Below are 22,187 nucleotides of genomic sequence, written 5' to 3'. Positions count from 1 at the left end.
TTCACTCCCCGCCTGTGCATTCAAGTCTCGCATGACTATTATTCTTTGTCCATTCAACTGCTTTTGTAGTTCCTCTTGAGTTATACAGCCCACCTAAGTAGCATACACCCGGACAACCTCCATACTTCTTCCCTTTGTCATTACCCTGTCACTTATCCGCTGTACCTCCTATTTTAAACCATCTGTAGCAACATCTCCCATTTCCTGTTGTCTCCCTTCTTCATTTCCACTCCAGTACAATGTCTAACATTTCCTCAGTTTTCTACTGCCTTCTGTTTTCCATCTTGGCTCTCCAATGCCTTACTCATCCTTTCCACCATATTCACTAGCCTTTCCATCATATTGACTACTTCCTGTATCATATTTGCTAATTATGATTTCTGATTCTGTATTTTACGTAATTTACGGATGTTGTACATCTCTGTAATTACCTATCTAATAAATATTTTTTTGAGAATTGATGGATTTATAACAAAACAATTGTATCCAGGATCACTGTGAAATCTTGTTGTGTATATATCTTAACTTGTGAAGCAAGAAAAACATTTCTGAAAAAGAGAGATTTGTTTTCACTGAATGTAAATATAAGTGATCAAAAGTCTCCTCTAAAAGTATTTGTCTGGATTGTACCATCAAATGGAAATGCAATGTAGGTAGTAAACACTGCAGAGAAGGGGAGAATAGAAACTTTTAAAATGTGGTGTCACAGCAGAATTCTGATATTGCATAACTAATGAAGTAGCACTGCATTTTAAGAGAAAAAAGCTTTATAGCATAAATAGTTAATTTTGTAATCACGAGAGATGTAGAGCAGTAAAAATTGTAGAGGAAGACCAAGGCCAGACCACATCAAGCAGCTTCAAGTAGACATAGTCTGTAACAGTTATGTAGAGATAAAAAGGCTTTACAGGATAGACTAGCATAGAGAGATGTATCAGATCAGTCTTCAGACTGAGGATCACAGCAACAGTATTGTATTTAACTGGTGCCTTCAGTCAAGATGTATTCTGATACTGTATTAAACAGGTAATTAAGTTTGGTCAGCTATGATCAACTACAGACCTAAAAAATAACATACAAAGGTAGCTTCATCTACAATGTCTCTAAATTATACAAAATACAGAATCAGAAATCATAATGAAGCTGACTACATATTTTGAAATTTACTTTTCTCAGGGTAAATGTAAGCTTTCAGCCCACTTCTGAAGTTTCTGGAAGGAAAATTCATCAGGGAGAGGTGCTAGCCATGTTTAGAGGCTGTTATCATGTACAGATGCAGGTGCTTCTCATTACTATTGAGAGTAATTTGTGGGCTGTACAGTATCAGAACAGGTTTTTCCAATCTATTTTTATGACCTTTGTCCAGCATTTCAATGATGGATTCATCTTTGAAAATGATAAATGTGAACTTAACTTATAAATGTTCAGCAATGAGCCATATTTATAAATTAATTTGTTATGTGAGTAAAATATTCTCAGTTTTCAAACCGTGTCAGTTTGAATACAACACTTCAGCTTCTGATGGCTATCTCTGTCATTGTTGTCAGGAGTAAAAACCTCTGACTGCCAGAGCTGTTACAGTTTTCTGCTTATACAGGTTGGAGAAGAAATTGTGTCACAAAATATTAAGCCTGGATAGTTGATGCCGGCTGGAACCAAAATTACTAATGTTGTGTTGGTTGACAGAACAACATTTTTAAACTATGGAAACTTGGTGCCATACACTCCGTTTGGCCATAGGATTGCCCTGTTTTTGTTTGTCATTTGACGGGCAGTGCTATGGCTGTCGGTTCACACATACAAACGTCCCTTGCCCCTTCACTGCCCCAACATGATATGCATATGTGTCAAATAGGTCTTGCTGTTTGTTTACACCTCACACCAGAGGCATTCACATGTAAGCTTTGCTTCAGAGCACACACACATCACCTGTGATATAGTCATACAGTAAGCATGGTGGCACAGTATTCATTTGAAAAATGAGATATGGTTTTTGTTTATGGACTAGCTGATGCTAACACACATGAAGCTCAACAGTTGTATGAGGAATGGTACCCAGCAAGATGCCACCCACACCTGCAAACAGTTACAGCAATTCACCGGCTACTTGGCAAAATAGGCTCGTTAGCGTGATATCATGGTGATGCTGGAAGACCTGGAACACGATGGGATGCTGCACTTGAAGAGACTGTTCTCAAGCACCTCGAGGAAGCACCTATGACAAGTACTCGAGTGGTTGCACACAACATGGGGTCACTCATCTGTTAGTCTGGCAGGTTTTGAGGGATTATGGCCAGCATCCATTTAGTTTCCACCCTGTCCAAGACCTAAAATCTGTGATGCACTATGAACACAGGCTATGGTTTTGCAGTGGGTTCTGTGACGTGTTACACAAGATCCCCACTTCCCAGCCATTGTGTTGTTTACTGATGAGTGCATATTCCATTGGGATGGCCTTTACAACATTCGAAACATTCATTACTGGGAAGGGGGAATCCTCACATCACATACATTCATGGACACCAAGAACAATTTTCACTCAATATTTGGGCAGGCATTGTGGGTGACCATCTAATTGGGCCAGTCCGTCTACATCCTCCACTTATCAGGACAAATTACCTTCACTTTCTGCAAGAAACTCTACCCGGCCTGCGCGAGGATGTTTCCCTGATGCCACACATAACAGTCATGCTGTGCACAGATATTTAAATGAACTCTTCAACAGCAGGATAATTTGCAGAGATGCTCGTAGGACATGGCCCCTGCAATCACCAGTCCTCACACCACTGGACTTTTTACTGTGGGGATTCTTCAAGGTTATAGTTCATCCACCCGAACGTGAACCACCAAGAAATGAAGAGGAATTAATGGATCATATTCGACATGCTGCCAATCACATCAGGGAAAGGTCAGGAATCTTTGAAAGAGTTTCAGAAAACACTGTTTGACATTACCAGGCTTATGTCGCATCAGAGGGTTGCCAGTTCAACCACCTGCTTTTAGTAAACAATGTCCTAGATACAAAAAAGGCCCTTTTCAGGGCCAACACAATTTGTAAAAGACTATCTGTATGCTAACAGCTGTTTACGAGTTTGTTCCCAGTAAGTCTTATCATGAAACTACAATGGATGTGTTGGGACCCTGGTGGATTTGCCCCCAAAGTGGAAGGCTGGCACGCTACCACCGAGCATGCAGGCCACCTTGGATACATCAAGATCTCCAGCAGGCAAATCATTTGCGGTCATGCATTGTCCAGAGCATTCAGCAACAGGGCAATCCCATAGGCAACTGGAGCATTTGGTGCCTAGTTTCCATAGTTTCAAAATTGTGCATTGTCGACCTGCACAACATTAGTAATTTTGGTTCCTATTGGCATCAGCTATCAAGGGTTAAAATTTCGTGACACAATTTTTCTCCACCCTGTGTATATATTGTACATATATTTGAAAATTGCTGCTCCTGTCTCCCTACAAATGTCAAGCATCCATATTTTCCTTACAGTCTGTGAGGCAAATGAAAAAGGACTTGTTCCACCTAATTGTGATTTATTGTGCTAAATGATCCATGGAACAAGAAGCCAACCAATTAACCAAATGGAAAGATTACAGTACCTACTGGTAAAAACCAAACAGAGCATCCTTGGGCCACTCAAAATGTTAACCAGCTGCAGATTTTTATTTCACATGTGTACTCTTTCTAAAAGATTGCTTTTATTTTGGTTATTGTTTTGTTTTCATTTCAATATGATGTATTTTTCCCCATAAGACTTATTCATTCATTCATTCACTGTTCCCCTTCAATCTGAGCATATAGATCCACAGATCTGTAGGTGGTGCAAAACATTTTTTGAACAAATTACTTTCTTCACTGTAAGTTAACATGTGGATGCATCAATACAATCACAGTTGTAAATGGCAGAAAAGTAATGGAACCCAGAAGTTGCTTGCATGGAATATTGTTTGTTTGGTTTAGTTTACACCATTTTATGATACAGACATTGGGTACATAAAATACATTTAAATTATGTAAACAATTTGACAATATTTATGCAAACAGAATGACCAAATCACTATTTCTTGCACCTTCCTGTATCTAAATGCATCCACATCCATTTTAAATCCCAGATTTGGTAATATAACGACATTATGAAAAGGATAATTGCTACTCACCATTCTGAGTTGCAGGTAGGCATAAGAAAAAGACTGTCACAATATAAGGTTTTAGCCAACAAGGCCTTTGTCAAAAATAGACAATAGACACACACACACACACACACACACACACACACACACACACACACACACACACACATACACGACTGCAGTCTCAGACAGCTGAAGTGCATGTGTCTGTTGTCTATTTCTGACAAAGGCATTTTTGGCCAAAAGCTTATTTTGTGACAGTTTTTTTTGCATCTCCACTATATAGTGAGTAGCAACCACCATTTTCATAATATTGTTATATACCATTATGGATTTTTCATTGTTAGGTTTGGTCATATGTGATTTGTTTCTTTACCTAAAGTGAGAGAAACTATCTGTGTGTATGATTTTGTGCCCCAGAAAATACCCTGTGAACCAGTCACGATGCCTTGCCAGAGAGATGCATAGAAGCTTCACCAAGTACTTTGGGCGAAGATGTCAAGGCAATTTTTTTAAAAGCAGTCTCTAACATTTTTTCTAAGCTTTCAGAGGGACCCTCTTATCACTCACAGAGATTCACAGAAAGCGGGACACATAAGCCATATTTTTCATTTTGAACTTATTATAACTATTTCAATAAACTAATATTAAATATACCTATTAAACATCTCCACCTGTCTCTTCCTATTTGCATAATCAGCTCTCTGTATACATTCATCCCAACATCTCCTTATGGTGCAGTTCTCAATTTTCATAGAGAAGTGTGTTCGTTCTCCTTCATTATACAAATTCATGGCACATACCTGAAATGTTAAAACTGCTCAGTTATTTTCTTAATTTATACCTCAAAATAAATTGCCACATTAAATTTTCTCACATACAAGAAGTTTGAAATAAATATCATCAAAGTGAAAGATGACAACATTAACATTTTAATTTTAATTGTGGTCTTCATTTTTACCTCAAGAGGATCCTTCTTCAGAAAGTGTGCCACATGTCTAATCATAGTTTCTCCAAAAAACATTGCTTGTGGTCCTCCAAAGCCACGGAATGCTGTATTGGATGGAAGATTTGTCCTACAAACTGTGCCAGAGACACGGAGATTTGGTATCTTATAGGAATTTTCTATATGTAGCATAGCTCTTTCCATTACCTGAAACAGGGCACATCAATGCTTCATATTTTTTCACAGTGCTGGACATCTGGCATATACAAAGAAAAAACCAGAACATAGACCAATTGTTTTTTGTTCCAAATGTGTTTAATTTCCTCATGAGTAGTATGACTCTTGTATATAAACGAAATGAGATGTCAAAATCCTTGCCGATGTTTTCCTCCTGTCACTTTTACACTACCCATGAGGCAGTTGACAGGTATATATAAATTTTAGAGTTCCATTGCAATATTATGATTTTGCTCTCATTAAAAATGCACTTGGGATCATTTTAATTCATCTTGTCTGCGAGTCTTCTACTTCATCATAATTCACAGATCCAGAGTGCTGAAAGTAGGCCCACTTGCTATTGCTGATTTTTGTTTCCTAGTAACTGATAAATGACAAATTTTAACTCAATTGTTAAAGAGGTAGTTTTGTTCCACGTGGAGGGATTACCACTTGTTTTCCATACAATTGATAAAATTAATGCATTTCAGGCAAAAATTGTACAATAATGGTTAAAATACCTACAAACTTTAAGAGTATGATTATTTGATTTTAGTAGGTGGAGATGGCAACTTAGATAAAATGTTTCTAATAAATAGATAAAACTGTCTGCAAAATTACAGCAAATAAATCTGGACATTCCTGTTGGAACATAGGTAGTGGTGATTATATAGTGATATAGATAGAGCAAAAAAGTTTTCTTAAAGAACAAAAGTGAAAAAAGTAATAACTGTAAATAAGTGACAAAGTTGCAAAAACAACAATAGGTTATTCCAGTAATAGATATACGAGGAACGAGCATATAAGATGTAAAGTTCGGACCAGTTTATAAGTGTTAATGAAAAGGACAGTTTAAAAGTTACGAAAAAAAATGTGAATATCAAAAATAAAAATTCATAGAAAACCTTATAGTAATGTAGTAGTGTGACTACCAGGAATATATCACATGTGATCATAATAGCAATTTATGATACTTGGGAACAGCATGTTTAAGTATTTAATTTGCAGATAAAAGCTCTTATCATTGTTACTTGTGATTAAAGTAAGTCAAGTATTTATATGCTATTGACTTGCTATTACTTACAGGCCCTGATAAATCTATTGTGCAGCCTGCATTGCTGAATAGCTGTACATCAAGAGCTATTATTTTCCCTTCCTTTGTAAAACCAGCTTTGTATTTTGCATAGAAAGGATGTCTCTGCCCTGAAGTAATCATGTCTTCATCTCGATCCAGCATGCATCTCACTGGTCTGTTTAATCTGTACAGATAACAATACAGTATTTTAGTTCATCTGTCATTAATCTACCATTTATTTTAATTTATTCTTTTGTCACTATAATATTTCAAGAATAATGTTAATAAAATATCTTCATAAGAAGGGGATGTGGAGGGGGGGCATGTGGAGGGGAGGGGGGGGGGGGGAGTTGGACTAGGAATGGCATGATACTTGTGAGACACAATGTCTGTAAAATTTAAACGGGGACACAATCATGGTAAGCAGTGGTGTGCTTAATCCATTCCACAACACGTATTTTAGAAGTATCATCAAGTCAATAGAGTAATTTTCATTTACAGGTTCAGAATTTTAGGATTACTGACTACTGTAAATCTTGTGTGTTGGGAGGGGGGGCAGGGGGAGGGGGGGGGGGGCAAGCTGCATGCACATAATTGGCACTTCCATACATTTAGATTGATATGTCAAATTTGTGTGCTTCTAAGGACATAAGCCCAAAATCTGAGTCATAGTGTTCAATTTCTCATGTGTGTGTGTCTGTACTAGTCAATCTTTTCCTAAATTTTTTTTGAGAACACATTCAGTTGTTAATAATTGAATTAGACACAGTTGTCTGTTAGGCACTAAGCCCTCCCATCACAACACTGAATGTAATAGATCAGCATGTCATGAGAGTGGGAGAGGGGATCCATATCTACAGATACATGATACATGCATGTTCCACAACCCACTGTACAGTGCTTGGCAGAGGGTACCTTGTACCACTATTAGTAATTTCCTTTTCTGCTCTACCTTAAATGGATTGAGGGAAGAAAATCAGCCTCCATACAAGCCCCAATCCCTTTTATCTTATCTTCATAGCCTTAACATGAAATGTACAGTGACAGTAGATGAATTGTTCTGTTGTCAGCTACAGACGCCAGTTTTCTAAATTCTCTCAATATTATTTCACAAAAAGAACATTTGAGATTCATGAAGCATCTCTGTAATATCTGCATGTTGATCAAACTTGCCAGCAACAAATCTAGCTGCATGGCTCTGAATTGCCTCAATATCTTCCTTTAATTCAATCTGGTGGGTATCAAAAACACTCCAACAGCACTCAAGAATGAGTCGCACTAGAGTTCGACGTACAGTCTCCAGATGAGGTACATTTTCTGAAAATTCTCCCAGTAAACCAAAGTCAACCACTGGCCTTTCCTACTGTCGTCCATATGAGCTAGTTTCACCTTCATATTACTTTGCAGGGTTATGCCTATATATTTAATCACCTTGACTGAACTCAAGCAGCACACCACTAATCCTGGATTTGAATATTACATGATTGTTTCTCCTACAAATCTGCATTAATTTGTATTTTTGTGCATTTAGAGCAAGCTGTCATTCATCACACAAACTAGAAATTCTTTCTGAGTCATCTTGCATCTTCCTACAATCACTACTTTCTCTTATTCTGCAGCATCATCAGCAAAGAGTTGCAGACTACTACTCACCCTATCCGTCAGACTGTTTGGAGTGCTCCTATCACGCTTCCCAGGAGCACTCCTGATGATACCCTTGTGTTGCCACTGAGAACAACATACTGTGTCCTAGTACTTAAATGGTCTTCCCACCACTCATGTGTAGAGAAAGCAACTAGAATGTCTAAGGACACTATGAAAACTGACAATTACAAAATGTACTGTAAGACACTAAAGGAGGTAATACAAAAATCAAAAGCATTGTATTATGATCAAGAAATTGATAACTCACATAACAAAATTAAGACTATCTGAAACATTGTTAGAAGGGAGCCAGGGAAAACCACAAGAACTTCTGAAGAACTCAAACTTAAACACGAAGGTAATCTAGTACATCATCCTGATAACATAGCCAATATTTTCAACAACCACTTCTTGTCAGTTTCAGAACCAATAGGTTGCAACGGCTCTGTTAATGAAGTTTTTGTCATATGCAAAAGAATATACCCAAACAACAAGGCTGTTGTTGTTGTTGTTGTGGTCTTCAGTCCTGAGACTGGTTTGATGCAGCTCTCCATGCTACTCTATCCTGTGCAAGCTTCTTCAGCTCCCAGTACCTACTGCAACCTACATCCTTCTGAATCTGCTTGGTGTATTCATCTCTTGGTCTCCCTCTGCGATTTTTACCCTCAATGCTGCCCTCCAATACTAAATCGGTGATCCCTTGATGCCTAAGAGCATGTCCTACCAATCGATCCCTTCTTCTAGTCAAGTTGTGCCACAAACTTCTCTTCTCCCCAATCCTATTCAATACCTCATCATTAGTTACGTGATCTACCCATCTAATCTTCAGCATTCTTCTGTACCATCACATTTCGAAAGCTTCTATTCTCTTCTTGTCTAAACTATTTATCGTCCATGTTTCACTTCCATACATGGCTACACTCCATACAAATACTTTCATAAATGACTTCCTGATGTTTAAATCTATACTCGATGTTAACAAATTTCTCTTCTTCAGTAACGCTTTCCTTGCCACTGCCAGTCTACATTTTATATCCTCTCTACTTCAACCATCATCAGTTATTTTGCTCCCCAAATAGCGAAACTCCTTTACTACTTTAAGTGCCTCATTTCCTAATCTAATACCCTCAGCATCTCCCGACTTAATTCGACTACATTCCATTATCCTCGTTTTACTTTTGTTGATGTTCGTCTTATATCCTCCTTTCAAGACACTATCCATTCCGTTCAACTGCTCTTCCAAGTCCTTTGCTGTCTCTGACAGAATTAAAATGTCATCGGCGAACCTCAAAGTTTTTATTTCTTCTCCATGGATTTTAATACCTACTCCAAATTTTTCTTTTGTTTTCTTCACTGATTACTCAATATACAGATTGAATAACATCGGGGAGAGGCTACAACCCTGTCTCATTCCCTTCCCAACCACTGCTTCCCTTTCATGCCTCTCAACTCTTATAACTGCCATTTGGTTTCTATACAAATTGTAAATAGCCTTTTGCTCCCTGTACTTTACCCCTGCCACCTTTAGAATCTGAAAGAGAGTATTCCAGTCAACATTGTCAAAAACTTTCTCTAAGTCTACAAATGTTAGAAACGTGAGTTAGCCTTTCCTTATCTAGCTTCTAAGATAAGTCGTAGGGTCAGTATTGCCTCACATGTTCCAATATTTCTACGGAATCCAAACTGATCTTCCCCGAGGTCGGCTTCTACTAGTTTTTCCATTCGTCTGTAAAGGATTCGTATAAGTATTTTGCAGCCATGACTTATTAAACTGATGGCTCGGTAATTTTCACATCTGTCAACACCTGCTTTCTTTGGGATTAGAATTATTATATTCTTGTTGAAGTCTGAGGGTATTTCACTTGTCTCATACATCTTGCTCACCACATGGTAGAGTTTTGTCAGACCTGGCTCTCCCAAGGCTGTCAGTAGTTCTAATGGAATGTTATCTACTCCTGGGGCCTTGTTTCGACTCAGGTCTTTCAGTGCTCTGTCAAATTCATCATGCAGTATCGTATCTCCCATTTCAGCTTCATCTACATCTTCTTCCATTTCCATAATATTGTCCTCAAGTACATCGCCCTTGTATAGGCCCTCTATATACTCCTTCCACCTTTCTGCTTTTCCTTCTTTGCTTAGAACTGGGTTTCCATCTAAGCTCCTGATATTCATACAAGTGGTTCTCTTTTCTCCAAAGGTCTCTTTAATTTTCCTGTAGGCAGTATCTATCTTACCCCTAGTGAGATAAGCCTCTAGATCCTTACATTTGTCCTCTAGCCATGTCTGCTAAGCCATTTTGCACTTCCTTTCGATCTCATTTTTGAGACGTTTTTATTCCTTTTTGCCTGCTTCATTTGCTGCATTTTTATATTTTCTCCTTTCATCAATTAAATTCAATATTTCTTCTGTTACACAAGGATTTCTACTACGCCTCATCTTTTTACCTACTTGATCCTATGCTGCCTTCACTACTTAATCCCTCAAAGCTACCCATTCATCTTCTACTGTATTTCTTACCCCCATTCCTGTCCATTGTTCCCTTATGCTCTCCCTGAAACTCTGTACAACCTCTGGTTTAGTGAGTTTATCCAGGTCCCATCTCCTTAAATTCCCCCCTTTTTGCAGTTTCTTCAGTTTTAATCTACAGTTCATAACCAATAGATTGTGGTCACAGTCCACGTCTGCCCCTGGAAATGTTTTACAATTTAAAACCTGGTTCCTAAATCTCTGTCTTACCATTATATAATACATCTGAAACCTGTCGGTATCTCCAGGCTTCTTCCATGTATGCAACCTTCTTTTATGATTCTTGAACCAAGTGTTAGCTATGATTAAGTTGTGCTCTGTGCAAAATTCTACCAGACGGCTTCCTCTTTTATTTCTTACCCCCATTCCATATTCACCTACTATGTTTCCTTTTTTCCCTTTTCCTACTACCAAATTCCAGTCACCCATGACTATTAAATTTTCGTCTCCCTTCACTATCTGAATAATTTCTTTTATTTCATCATACATTTCTTCAATTTCTTCATCATCAGCAGAGCTAGTTGGCATATAAACTTGTACTACTGTAGTAGGTGTCGGCTTCGTGTCTATCTTGGCCAAAATAATGCATTCACTATGCTGTTTGTAGTAGCTTACCCGCATTCCTATTTTTTTATTCATTATTAAATCTACTCCTGCATTACCCCTATTTGACTTTGTATTTATAACCCTGTATTTGCCTGACATACAAGTAAAATTCACATTAGACCTGTCACAGCATCTGAAATTAAAAGACTAATCATCTCCCTCAAGAATTCCGCTGGCATAAATAATATCTCTAATAATTTACTAAAACAGTGCCGTGCTGACATTAGTGATGTACCTAGCCAAATTTTGAATGCATCCTTACAACAAGGAACTGTGCCTGACAGACTCAAATATGCAGTTGTAAAACCCCATTTCAGGAAAGGTGACAAAACCAAAGTCACAGTTACAGGTCAGATACTGGAAAAGCTTATGTATATGAGAATTTTGAAACATCTAAATAAATATAACATTCTCAGGAAAAGTCAATTTGGATTCCAGAAGGGACAGTCAACTGAACAAGCAATTTGTGCTTTCACAAATAAAGTTCTGGAATCAATTAATGACAAAATGGTAACAATTGGATTATTTTGTGACTTGTCAAAAGCATTTGACACTGTGAACCACCAAATTCTATTACAGAAAGCAGACCTATTAGAAATAAGTGGCTTAGCAAATAAGTGTTTAGAATCATATCTCAAAGATAGGAACCAGAAAGTAGTAGTAGATAGCACCAATGAGATCCATAGTGGCCTGGTTTCATCTGAATGGAGAACCATTAAATGTGGAGTGCCCCAATGATCCATTCTTGGTCCTCTACTATTCCTCATATTTATAAATGGCTTACCTCAATGAACAATGTTACAGTGCTTTTTTACCATTTTTGCTGATGACACCAACATTGTGATTGATGGCCATACATGTGAAGATCTTCAAGGATCTGTTAAGAATATTCTTACTGATTTAGTGAAATGGTTTAGCTTCAATGGACTCTCATTGAACTTTAATAAGACTAATTATATTTAGTTGACTGCAACTGCTAAAACAGAAAAGGAATTAACTGTGAAATGTGAAACAGAGTCAATAGAAAGAGCTGAATCAACAAAGTTTTAGGTGTTTTAATTGACTCCATAGTAAACTGGTCTCATTATATAATAAATCTTCAGAAGAGACTCATCTCATCAATTTTTGCCCTACGCGTTCTCTCTGAGAATAGAAACATACACACAATGAAAGTAGCATACTATGGATATTTCACTTCTCTTATACCTTATGGTATTATGTTTTGGGGAAACCAAACACTAGAAAAGAAAATACCCTTGGCCCAGAAACATGTTATAAGAATAATGAGCGGCGTAGACACCATATATAGGTGTAGAAACCTTTTCCAGAAACTAAAAATTCTTACTGTCATATCCCCATACATATTTTCTCTTATGGGGTTCATCATCAAAACTACTGACTTTTATAAAAGAAATAGTGAATACCATGGATATGATACCAGGAGAAAGCATGATTTCCACAATTGATGTAAAAATCTGACCATGATGCAAAAGGGTGTGCAGTTCTCTGGTGCAAAAGTTTTTAATGCTCTCCCTCCAGATATTAAAAACAAATTTGACAACCATTCCTCCTTTAGGGAGCATCTGAAGCAATTTCTACTGGAAAGGTCATTTTAAAGTTTGGAAGAGTATTTTTGCCACAATAAAAAAACCACCTAGGCCTGTGGACCAGATATGTTTGAGCAATGATGTAGGTACCATACCCATGTAACATTCATAGTCATGTTCACTGGTTTTTAATTTGTTTTCACTTTGTATGTGTAATGTTTGGTGTAATCTGTCACTCTTACCACATATGTGTATAGTAAACATGTAGTATTACTTTTGTCTGATTGACTGCTTTACTACTACCTTTGTATTGATTGTTTACTGACACACACTATATCCTTGTGAGTTTATCACAGTTGGATTGATGGAGTAAGAAATAAATAGATACAATAAATAAATAAAAACGTCAAATGCTTGGAATGTAAGAATATGGAATCTGCATACTGGTTCAAAGGATATCATCTGAGGAAAGGCAAGATGAGTTTGGCATGAGTGATGCTTTCTAAACCAACTCTGATTTGTGGGCAGAAGCTTTTCTATCTCAAGAAAATGTATTATATTCTAACACAGAATCCTGCAGCAAACTGATGTTAAAGATATGATGATCTGCAGTATCAGCACATTTTATCAAGACTAGCTCATAAGTATTTTAAAGTATATGATATACCAACTCTCAGGTTATTTAGGCAGTAGGCTTTCCCTATACCACCACATCAAAAGTGTATCAAGCGTACATCAATTCAGTGAAATGTGTTAGTGGCAGGAGTAGCTGTCAACTGTTGCAGATTGTAACAGCAGATAAAAGGACACTAGTGTGTCACTCTGCAGTTGAAGGCTGGAAAACAGTAACCACAAATGTGCATCTATACCATCCAAAGCCATATCCTCCCTATCAGGTACAGAAGTCATTCCGAGCACATGTACTTCCAATCAAACCATGTACAAAACACAGAGATTAGAATGACCCCAGAAACATCGACATTGGATGTTTGAAGTGTGGAAGAAGGTTGCAAGAACTGATGAATCACAGAACACATTGCTGCATGCCAGTATCACGAAATGAGTATCTTCAAATATGCTTGAGACAATGAACCATCTTGGCAACAGGGCAGTTGAAGCAAACGGAGCATGTATTCTCATGTGGGTGATGTTTAAATCGGACAAAATGTTTATTAATGTCTGCCATGAATGAAGAATAAAAGAACCTACAGTTTCATCATGTGCATCATTATGTTTGCCCCTAATTTCAACACAAAAATGTATTCCACACTGCTCCCGAATCGCAACAAAATGGTTTGAGGAATACTTGACAAATATGAGGAGTGACATTGCAAATCATCTCACCTCAGTCAAATTGAGCATATCGGGGCTACCATCAACCATGATGCTTGCACCTTGGACCCAGCTCTGAGCAATCTTGGGCAGCGGTCAAATGATCATATGGATCAGGGATGCATCACAGTGATTATAAAAATGGATTATGAACATTCTCAACCACAATAAAATATCTATTTCAATGGTTACTGGTTTGGTCAGTATGTGACTATCCTCATACCCTTATACCATGATGGCATGTTGGTAGGCAGCAACAGTGAACAGAACAGGTGTTATGACTCCATGAATGTCAATTGCTCTCAAGATGCTCTATTCACCACCCCACCTACCATCATTGTATAAAGGTCTGAGGATGGTCATGTACTGACCAAAACTGGTTAACTACTGAAATGAATGTTTTATTGCAGCTGAGACTGTTTGTAAACCATTTTTAAAGTACTTTCAGCAAGACCACTATTTCTCCATGAGAATTGTTCTCAACAATTAACATTGCCTTTCCCTGTCTCATGGAGTTCATGCCATAATGTATTGTCACTGACACCAGAGAAATTAAATGCTAGACATTGTTAAATAGATGTCTATTTCAATTACTATTGAGTAGATGAGAAATGTATTGTAATTTCCTGTGTTAAATGTGTTAAAAAAACTATGTTATTACTCCACAACACAGCATATAGTTTGTAGCAGAAGATAAGTGGTGTACTAGAAACATTAGCCCCCCCCCCTTCCCCCAACTGCTCTGTTTGGGGTAGGTATGGTGAAAATATGATAGCTAGTACAGGCAAATCTCTCTTATTTTTACCTCATGATCATCATGTGACATGAGTTGGAGGAAGTAACAAGTTCCTTGACTCATATTACACTACGGGGCCTCATAATTTAGGTAGCTCAGCTCTCTGTAATACATTGTGTCTTTCTCATAGCACTCTCCCATTTATATGATGCTCACATCTTAGTTAAACAAATCTATGATGAAGTATGCAACTCTACTTTGAACCACCTCTCTCTTTTCTATTAAGGCAACATGGTACAGGTCTCAAATGAAAGAACTGATTTTAATAGAGTTTGTAAGTAACCTCCTTTGAGCATTAATTACACTTCCTTAGCTTTCTGCTGATAAATCATAGTCTGACATCTGCCTTACCTATTGATACATTTATGTGATCAGTCAACACTAAATCACTCCAGCTAGATAATCCAAAATTCTTTATTGTTTTGACTGATTCCAGTCACAGATAATAATTGACTGTATACTCATATATTTCATCATTTACACATATAGAATTATATTTATTTATATTAAGGATAAGCTGCCAGTCTTTGCACCAAGTGCAGATGATCCATCTTCAAGTCGCCCTGCACTTTGTAACAATTTTCTAACAATGTGACCTAACCATGTGTGTGTCTATATTATCTGCAAAGACTTACATAATGCTAAAAAATTGTCTGCTCTGATATTTATAAATACTCCTTCAACCCATTTCCTGTTCCAGTATTTGATAAGGACATACTGAGTCTGACCTCTAGCCAGAGACAGTGGTCATGTGTGTGTGAGTTGCATTTGAGTGAATATGTGTGTGTTTTCTACTTCAGAAGAAGGCCATTTGGCCAAAAGTTTACTTTCTTAGCCATCTTGCTGTTGCACTTGTCTGTGACTTTACATCTGCGCTATATGGTGAGTATCAATCTATTTTTTTCATAAAATTGTCATAAGGTTGTATTTGGTTTACTAGGTGATGGTGTAGAATTCTAAAAGTAAAGAAACCTGGCAACAGTTGAACAATGCTAGCTACCACCTTCACAATGGAGAGTAGGAAGAAGCCAATACCAGATTTATTGCACTGCAGGTTTGGAAAATCTAAATTATATACACTGACATCATTTCATGTCTTTGCAACTTCACTGATTTTATTTCCATTGACCCATTTGTTTCATTTCAGTACATTTAATTCATTTTGTAAACAATGATTTTCCACCTACTCCTCCTCCCAGTGGTGTTATTTATGCACAACCTGTGGAAGAACCTTCAGTAGTAGTGTTTCGAATTCCAAGCTGGTATCTTCAACAGTAACAAAAATTTGAGCCAGACCTGGAGACATGCTCATATTATTGATGTGGCTGTTCACTATTAGCTGGAAATCTGGGTCTGAGTTCTATCTGGCAAAACATTCATTTGTCACTACATTTTCGTTACAGCTTTCTACTTCTCCCATTCAAGTGTAAGCTGGGCACTGCATTCAAATGAGATTTCAATTCAGTCAGCAGAAGCCCGCTCCACTCAGTGTTCATGTAGCTCAAGCAGTGTTAACACAGAACTGGTTGTGGCACTGTAAGACCTTCACAAAATTTACATTTGTATGTGTAGTTGCTACTTCTATTTCTTCCAGGTCATCCCTAATGTGATAATTACTGCCCTTAGCCAGGCTGTTTCCTGCTCCACCTACTATAATAATCTTATCCTCTATGCAAAATCTTTGAACAAATTCCATATGTCGTCTATTACCTGGCTAGGGCTAGCACTTGGCTTCACAATAATGTGCTCAGCAGATCATAGTTTGGATTTCAGAAGAGTTAGTCTATTGATAAAGTCATTTACATGTTCATTCATTAAATTTTACAAGCGTTAAATAATACACTCCTGGAAATGGAAAAAAAGAACACATTGACACCGGTGTGTCAGACCCACCATACTTGCTCCGGACACTGCGAGAGGGCTGTACAAGCAATGATCACATGCACGGCACAGCGGACACACCAGGAACCGCGGTGTTGGCCGTCGAATGGCGCTAGCTGCGCAGCATTTGTGCACCGCCGCTGTCAGTGTCAGCCAGTTTGCCGTGGCATACGGAGCTCCATCGCAGTCTTTAACACTGGTAGCATGCCGCGACAGCGTGGACGTGAACCGTATGTGCAGTTGACGGACTTTGAGTGAGGGCGTATAGTGGGCATGCGGGAGGCCGGGTGGACGTACCGCCGAATTGCTCAACACGTGGGGCATGAGGTCTCCACAGTACATCGATGTTGTCACCAGTGGTCGGCGGAAGGTGCACGTGCCCGTCGACCTGGGACCAGACCGCAGCGACGCACGGATGCACGCCAAGACCGTAGGATCCTACACAGTGCCGTAGGGGACCGCACCGCCACTTCCCAGCAAATTAGGGACACTGTTGCTCCTGGGGTATCGGCGAGGACCATTCGCAACCGTCTCCATGAAGCTGGGCTACGGTCTCGCACACCGTTAGGCCGTCTTCCGCTCACGTCCCAACATCGTGCAGCCCGCCTCCAGTGGTGTCACGACAGGCGTGAATGGAGGGACGAATGGAGACGTGTCGTCTTCAGCGATGAGAGTCGCTTCTGCCTTGGTGCCAATGATGGTCGTATGCGTGTTTGGCACCGTGCAGGTGAGCGCCACAATCAGGACTGCATACGACCGAGGCACACAGGGCCAACACCCAGCATCATGGTGTGGGGAGCGATCTCCTACACTGGCCGTACACCACTGGTGATCGTCGAGGGGACATTGAATAGTGCACGATACATCCAAACCGTCATCGAACCCATCGTTCTACCATTCCTAGACCGGCAAGGGAACTTGCTGTTCCAACAGGACAATGCACGTCCGCATGTATCCTGTGCCACCCAACATGCTCTAGAAGGTGTAAGTCAACTACCCTGGCCAGCAAGATCTCCGGATCTGTCCCCCATTGAGCATGTTTGGGACTGGATGAAGCGTCGTCTCACGCGGTCTGCACGTCCAGCACGAACGTTGGTCCAACTGAGGCGCCAGGTGGAAATGGGATGGCAAGCCGTTCCACAGGACTACATCCAGCATCTCTACGATCGTCTCCATGGGAGAATAGCAGCCTGCATTGCTGCGAAAGGTGGATATACACTGTACTAGTGCCGACATTGTGCATGCTCTGTTGCCTGTGTCTATGTGCCTGTGGGTCTGTCAGTGTGATCATGTGATGTATCTGACCCCAGGAATGTGTCAATAAAGTTTCCCCTTCCTGGGACAATGAATTCACGGTGTTCTTATTTCAATTTCCAGGAGTGTAAAATAGTGCTGCTTGGCATTTTCTCTAACCTTAAGGAATTTGGCTGGGAAATCAAAAGTGTTCTGCTAGATAAATTGAAGTTTTATGGGATTGCTGATCTAGCCAGCCAATGGTTAATGTCATATCTAACCAAAAGAATGCAGACATACAGAAACAGAAGGAATGGTAAACAATGTTCTTAAAGGTACCACTGACTGGTTTCCCGCAAATGGTCCCATTATCAATTTTAAAGACAAAACATGTTCAGTTCTGCATATCTAGGGATTACACCAATGACAAGTGTAGCACATCGTGAAAAATAATAAAGAGGGTGAAAACATCAAAAATTTTAAATGACCATATTGATAAGAAATTAAATTGGAAAAATAACATTTTGTAACTCCTACGTCAACTTACTTCAGCTACATTTGCACTTAGAATCATTGCAAACCTTGGGCAGAGACAAATGAGTAAGTTGACATTTTTTGCATATTCTCATTCAAAGTCATATAAAATAATGTTCTGGGGTAACTCATCTTCCAGTAAAAAGGTCTTCATAGTGCTGAAAGAATAATATGTGATGCTCATCCATGATCATCTTGTAGACATCTGTTTAATGAGTTGGGATTCTGGCAACCACTTCACAGTACATTTATTTCCTTGTGAAGTTTGTTGTAAATAACCCACTGCAGTTCAAAAGGAATAATAATGTATATAATTATGATACCAGAAGAAAAAAATGGTGTTTATTACTCCACATTAATTTGTCTTCAGCATAATAAGGAGTGCACAGTGCTGCACCTAAAATCTCTGTTCACTTCCCCTGGAGATATAAAATGCATAACAGAGAGCAAAGAAAAATTTGAAAACAAATTGAAAAAAATTCTCCTTGACAACTCTTTTTGTTCCCTAGAAGGATTTTTGTTACTGTAATGTGTAAAAGGTGATGGGTAGGAATTACTATCTCACATCTGTATGGTATTAAAAAAGAATACCACTTTATATATGTTTAGCATGTAGACATATTTACAAATTAATTTGTGACATGAATGTCACATGACTCATTCCTCATCAATATGATTTATCATGCAAAATGATCCATGGAACGTGAGTCTAACTAATTAACTTTCTTGGAGGAAAGAATTTGTTTTTATAAATCCTTGAATTTAGTCAAGAAGTTACATAAAATAATGAACAATGAATATAGAACAAAAATTAATTAGTCATTAGATTTAGTTTGTAAAACACATGTGAAAATCTACAATGTAATTGGAAGAGAAATACAAAAGAAGGACAGCTATAAAAATATGAAAATGTATTTGTGCTCATTATTGAAAGTAGCTTAATAATCAAGAAATCTTTTGCGCACATGTTTACAAATTCTTATTCCAAAATATTGGCAGCTTTATATTATTCCCAAACATATGATGAAAAAAGAATTTTTGAAAATTTCTCAAGATGCTTCTACACACTTAATTCCTATGATGACAAATGTCTTACCAATTTTGTCAAGAAGTCAGATTAGATTATTTGTGCGAACACATTTCATATCAATTACAAGATCTATATCTATGTTCATACTACCCCCCCCCCCCCCCCCCAAAAAAAAAGGTTGAGGTTCATAGCAGAGGATACTTTCTGTTGTACCAAATATTGGTGTTTCTTCACATTTCATTTGCATATCCTCTATGTACAGTGTCATTAGCCAAATCTTATCTTTGCTACCCTTATGGGAGTGATGCATAGGGAGTTGTTGTATTCCTTGGTTCCTCACTTATTAGTATTTTCTGAAACTTTGTTAGTTGACATTATCCTTGAAGAATCTGCTAGTGTAAGTTTTTTAGCATAATCATTACTCCCAAGAGTCAAACAAACCTGTGGAATTTTGTGCTGTCCTTCCCTGTATACCTTCAGTGTCTCCTGTTAGTTGGGTCTAGTATGAATCCCACACACTTAGTTAGTAGTTTAAGATGGGTTGCACAAGTGTTTTGTAACCAACAGCAACCCACCTTTGTGGACAGACTACCTTTCCCTCAGGGAAGGAAATTACAAACACAAACTTACGAATCAGTACAAATATTCACCAAAATCATTCCCTATCAAAGATTAAAATGAATTTCATTATACACTCCTGGAAATGGAAAAAAGAACACATTGACACCGGTGTGTCAGACCCACCATAATTGCTCCGGGCACTGCGAGAGGGCTGTACAAGCAATGATCACACGCACGGCACAGCGGACACACCAGGAACCGCGGTGTTGGCCGTCAAATGGCGCTAGCTGCGCAGCATTTGTGCACCGCCGCCGTCAGTGTCAGCCAGTTTGCCGTGGCATACGGAGCTCCATCGCAGTCTTTAACACTGGTAGCATGCCGCGACAGTGTGGACGTGAACCGTATGTGCAGTTGACGGACTTTGAGCGAGGGCGTATTGTGGGCATGCGGGAGGCCGGGTGGACGTACCGCCGAATTGCTCAACACGTGGGGCGTGAGGTCTCCACAGTACATCGATGTTGTCGCCAGTGGTCAGCGGAAGGTGCACGTGCCCGTCGACCTGGGACCGGACCGCAGCGACGCACGGATGCACGCCAAGACCGTAGGATCCTACGCAGTGCTGTAGGGGACCGCACCGCCACTTCCCAGCAAATTAGAGACACTGTTGCTCCTGGGGTATCGGTGAGGACCATTCGCAACCGTCTCCATGAAGCTGGGCTACGGTCCCGCACACCGTTAGGCCGTCTTCCGCTCATGCCCCAACATCGTGCAGCCCGCCTCCAGTGGTGTCGCGACAGGCGTGAATGAAAGGACGAATGGAGACATGTCGTCTTCAGCGATGAGAGTAGCTTCTGCCTTGGTGCCAATGATGGTTGTATGCGTGTTTGGCGCCGTGCAGGTGAGCGTCACAATCAGGACTGCATACAACCGAGGCACACAGGGCCAACACCCGGCATCATGGTGTGGGGAGCGATCTCCTACACTGGCCGTACACCACTGGTGATCGTCGGGGGGACACTGAATAGTGCACGGTACATCCAAACCATCATCGAACCCATCGTTCTACCATTCCTAGACCGACAAGGGAACTTGCTGTTCCAACAGGACAATGCACGTCCGCATGTATCCCGTGCCACCCAACGTGCTCTAGAAGGTGTAAGTCAACTACCCTGGCCAGCAAGATCTCCGGATCTGTCCCCCATTGAGCATGTTGGGGACTGGATGAAGCGTCGTCTCACGCGGTCTGCACGTACAGCACGAACGCTGGTCCAACTGAGGCGCCAGGTGGAAATGGCATCGCAAGCCGTTCCACAGGACTACATCCAGCATCTCTACGATCGTCTCCATGGGAGAATAGCAGCCTGCATTGCTGCTAAAGGTGGATATACACTGTACTAGTGCCGACATTGTGCATGCTCTGTTGCCTGTGTCTATGTGCCTGTGGTTCTGTCAGTGTGATCATGTGATGTATCTGACCCCAGGAATGTGTCAATAAAGTTTCCCCTTCCTGGTACAATGAATTCACGGTGTTCTTATTTCAATTTCCAGGAGTGTATTTAGAGGACCTAAATCACAGTATTTATATTTAAGTTGCTTGATAACACATTAATGAAAAAGTACCACTGCCAACTAGTTTTCGAACTAAAAAAAAAAAAAATCAGAGACAAAGCACCTAAAATCCAGCACATAGCTAGTGTCTCGGTCATAATAGCAAAGAAGTAGAACCCCTTAATACTTACTTGTAAGCTGCAAATGCAACTGGGAGAGCTACAAGTGATGACCGGGATTCTTTTCCTCCAAAGCCTCCACCAATCCTTTTGACACGGCACACTACACGGTTAAATGGTATGCCAAGCATCTCAGCAACCAGTTTCTAAAATTATGTAAGAGAATATTTGCCATTAACACTATGTGACATAAAGTGTTTCATGTTTCCTTACACTGGATAAATCAGGAATAGCATAGAACAGGACTAAAAAATACAAACAAAAAATTGCCTATCTTTAGCTTTAAGTGCTTTAATACCACTTCCTTTATCAGAAGCTGGAAATAGATAGAAAGTAGTAAGATACAAAAGAAAGATATCAAGTGCTCCAAACAGGAAACGGTGACCAGTAC

General features: G+C 39.4%; 1 protein-coding gene across 1 annotated transcript in view; it reads right to left on the bottom strand.

Moving 5' to 3' along the window:
- The window catches only part of LOC124619292 (xanthine dehydrogenase), a 244,797-nt gene that overhangs the window by 14,238 nt on the left and 208,372 nt on the right, over positions 1-22,187 (bottom strand). The window contains exons 18-21 of the mRNA XM_047145566.1: positions 21,809-21,942; positions 6,389-6,563; positions 5,104-5,295; positions 4,800-4,945 (exon numbers count right to left, since the gene is read on the bottom strand). Coding sequence (XP_047001522.1) covers positions 4,800-4,945; positions 5,104-5,295; positions 6,389-6,563; positions 21,809-21,942 — 647 coding nt within the window. The remainder of the gene's footprint in view (positions 1-4,799; positions 4,946-5,103; positions 5,296-6,388; positions 6,564-21,808; positions 21,943-22,187) is intronic.

This window comes from Schistocerca americana, chromosome 6 (assembly GCF_021461395.2).
Source record: "Schistocerca americana isolate TAMUIC-IGC-003095 chromosome 6, iqSchAmer2.1, whole genome shotgun sequence".
Taxonomy (NCBI): domain Eukaryota; kingdom Metazoa; phylum Arthropoda; class Insecta; order Orthoptera; family Acrididae; genus Schistocerca; species Schistocerca americana.
This window is presented reverse-complemented; position numbering and strand designations above follow the sequence as displayed.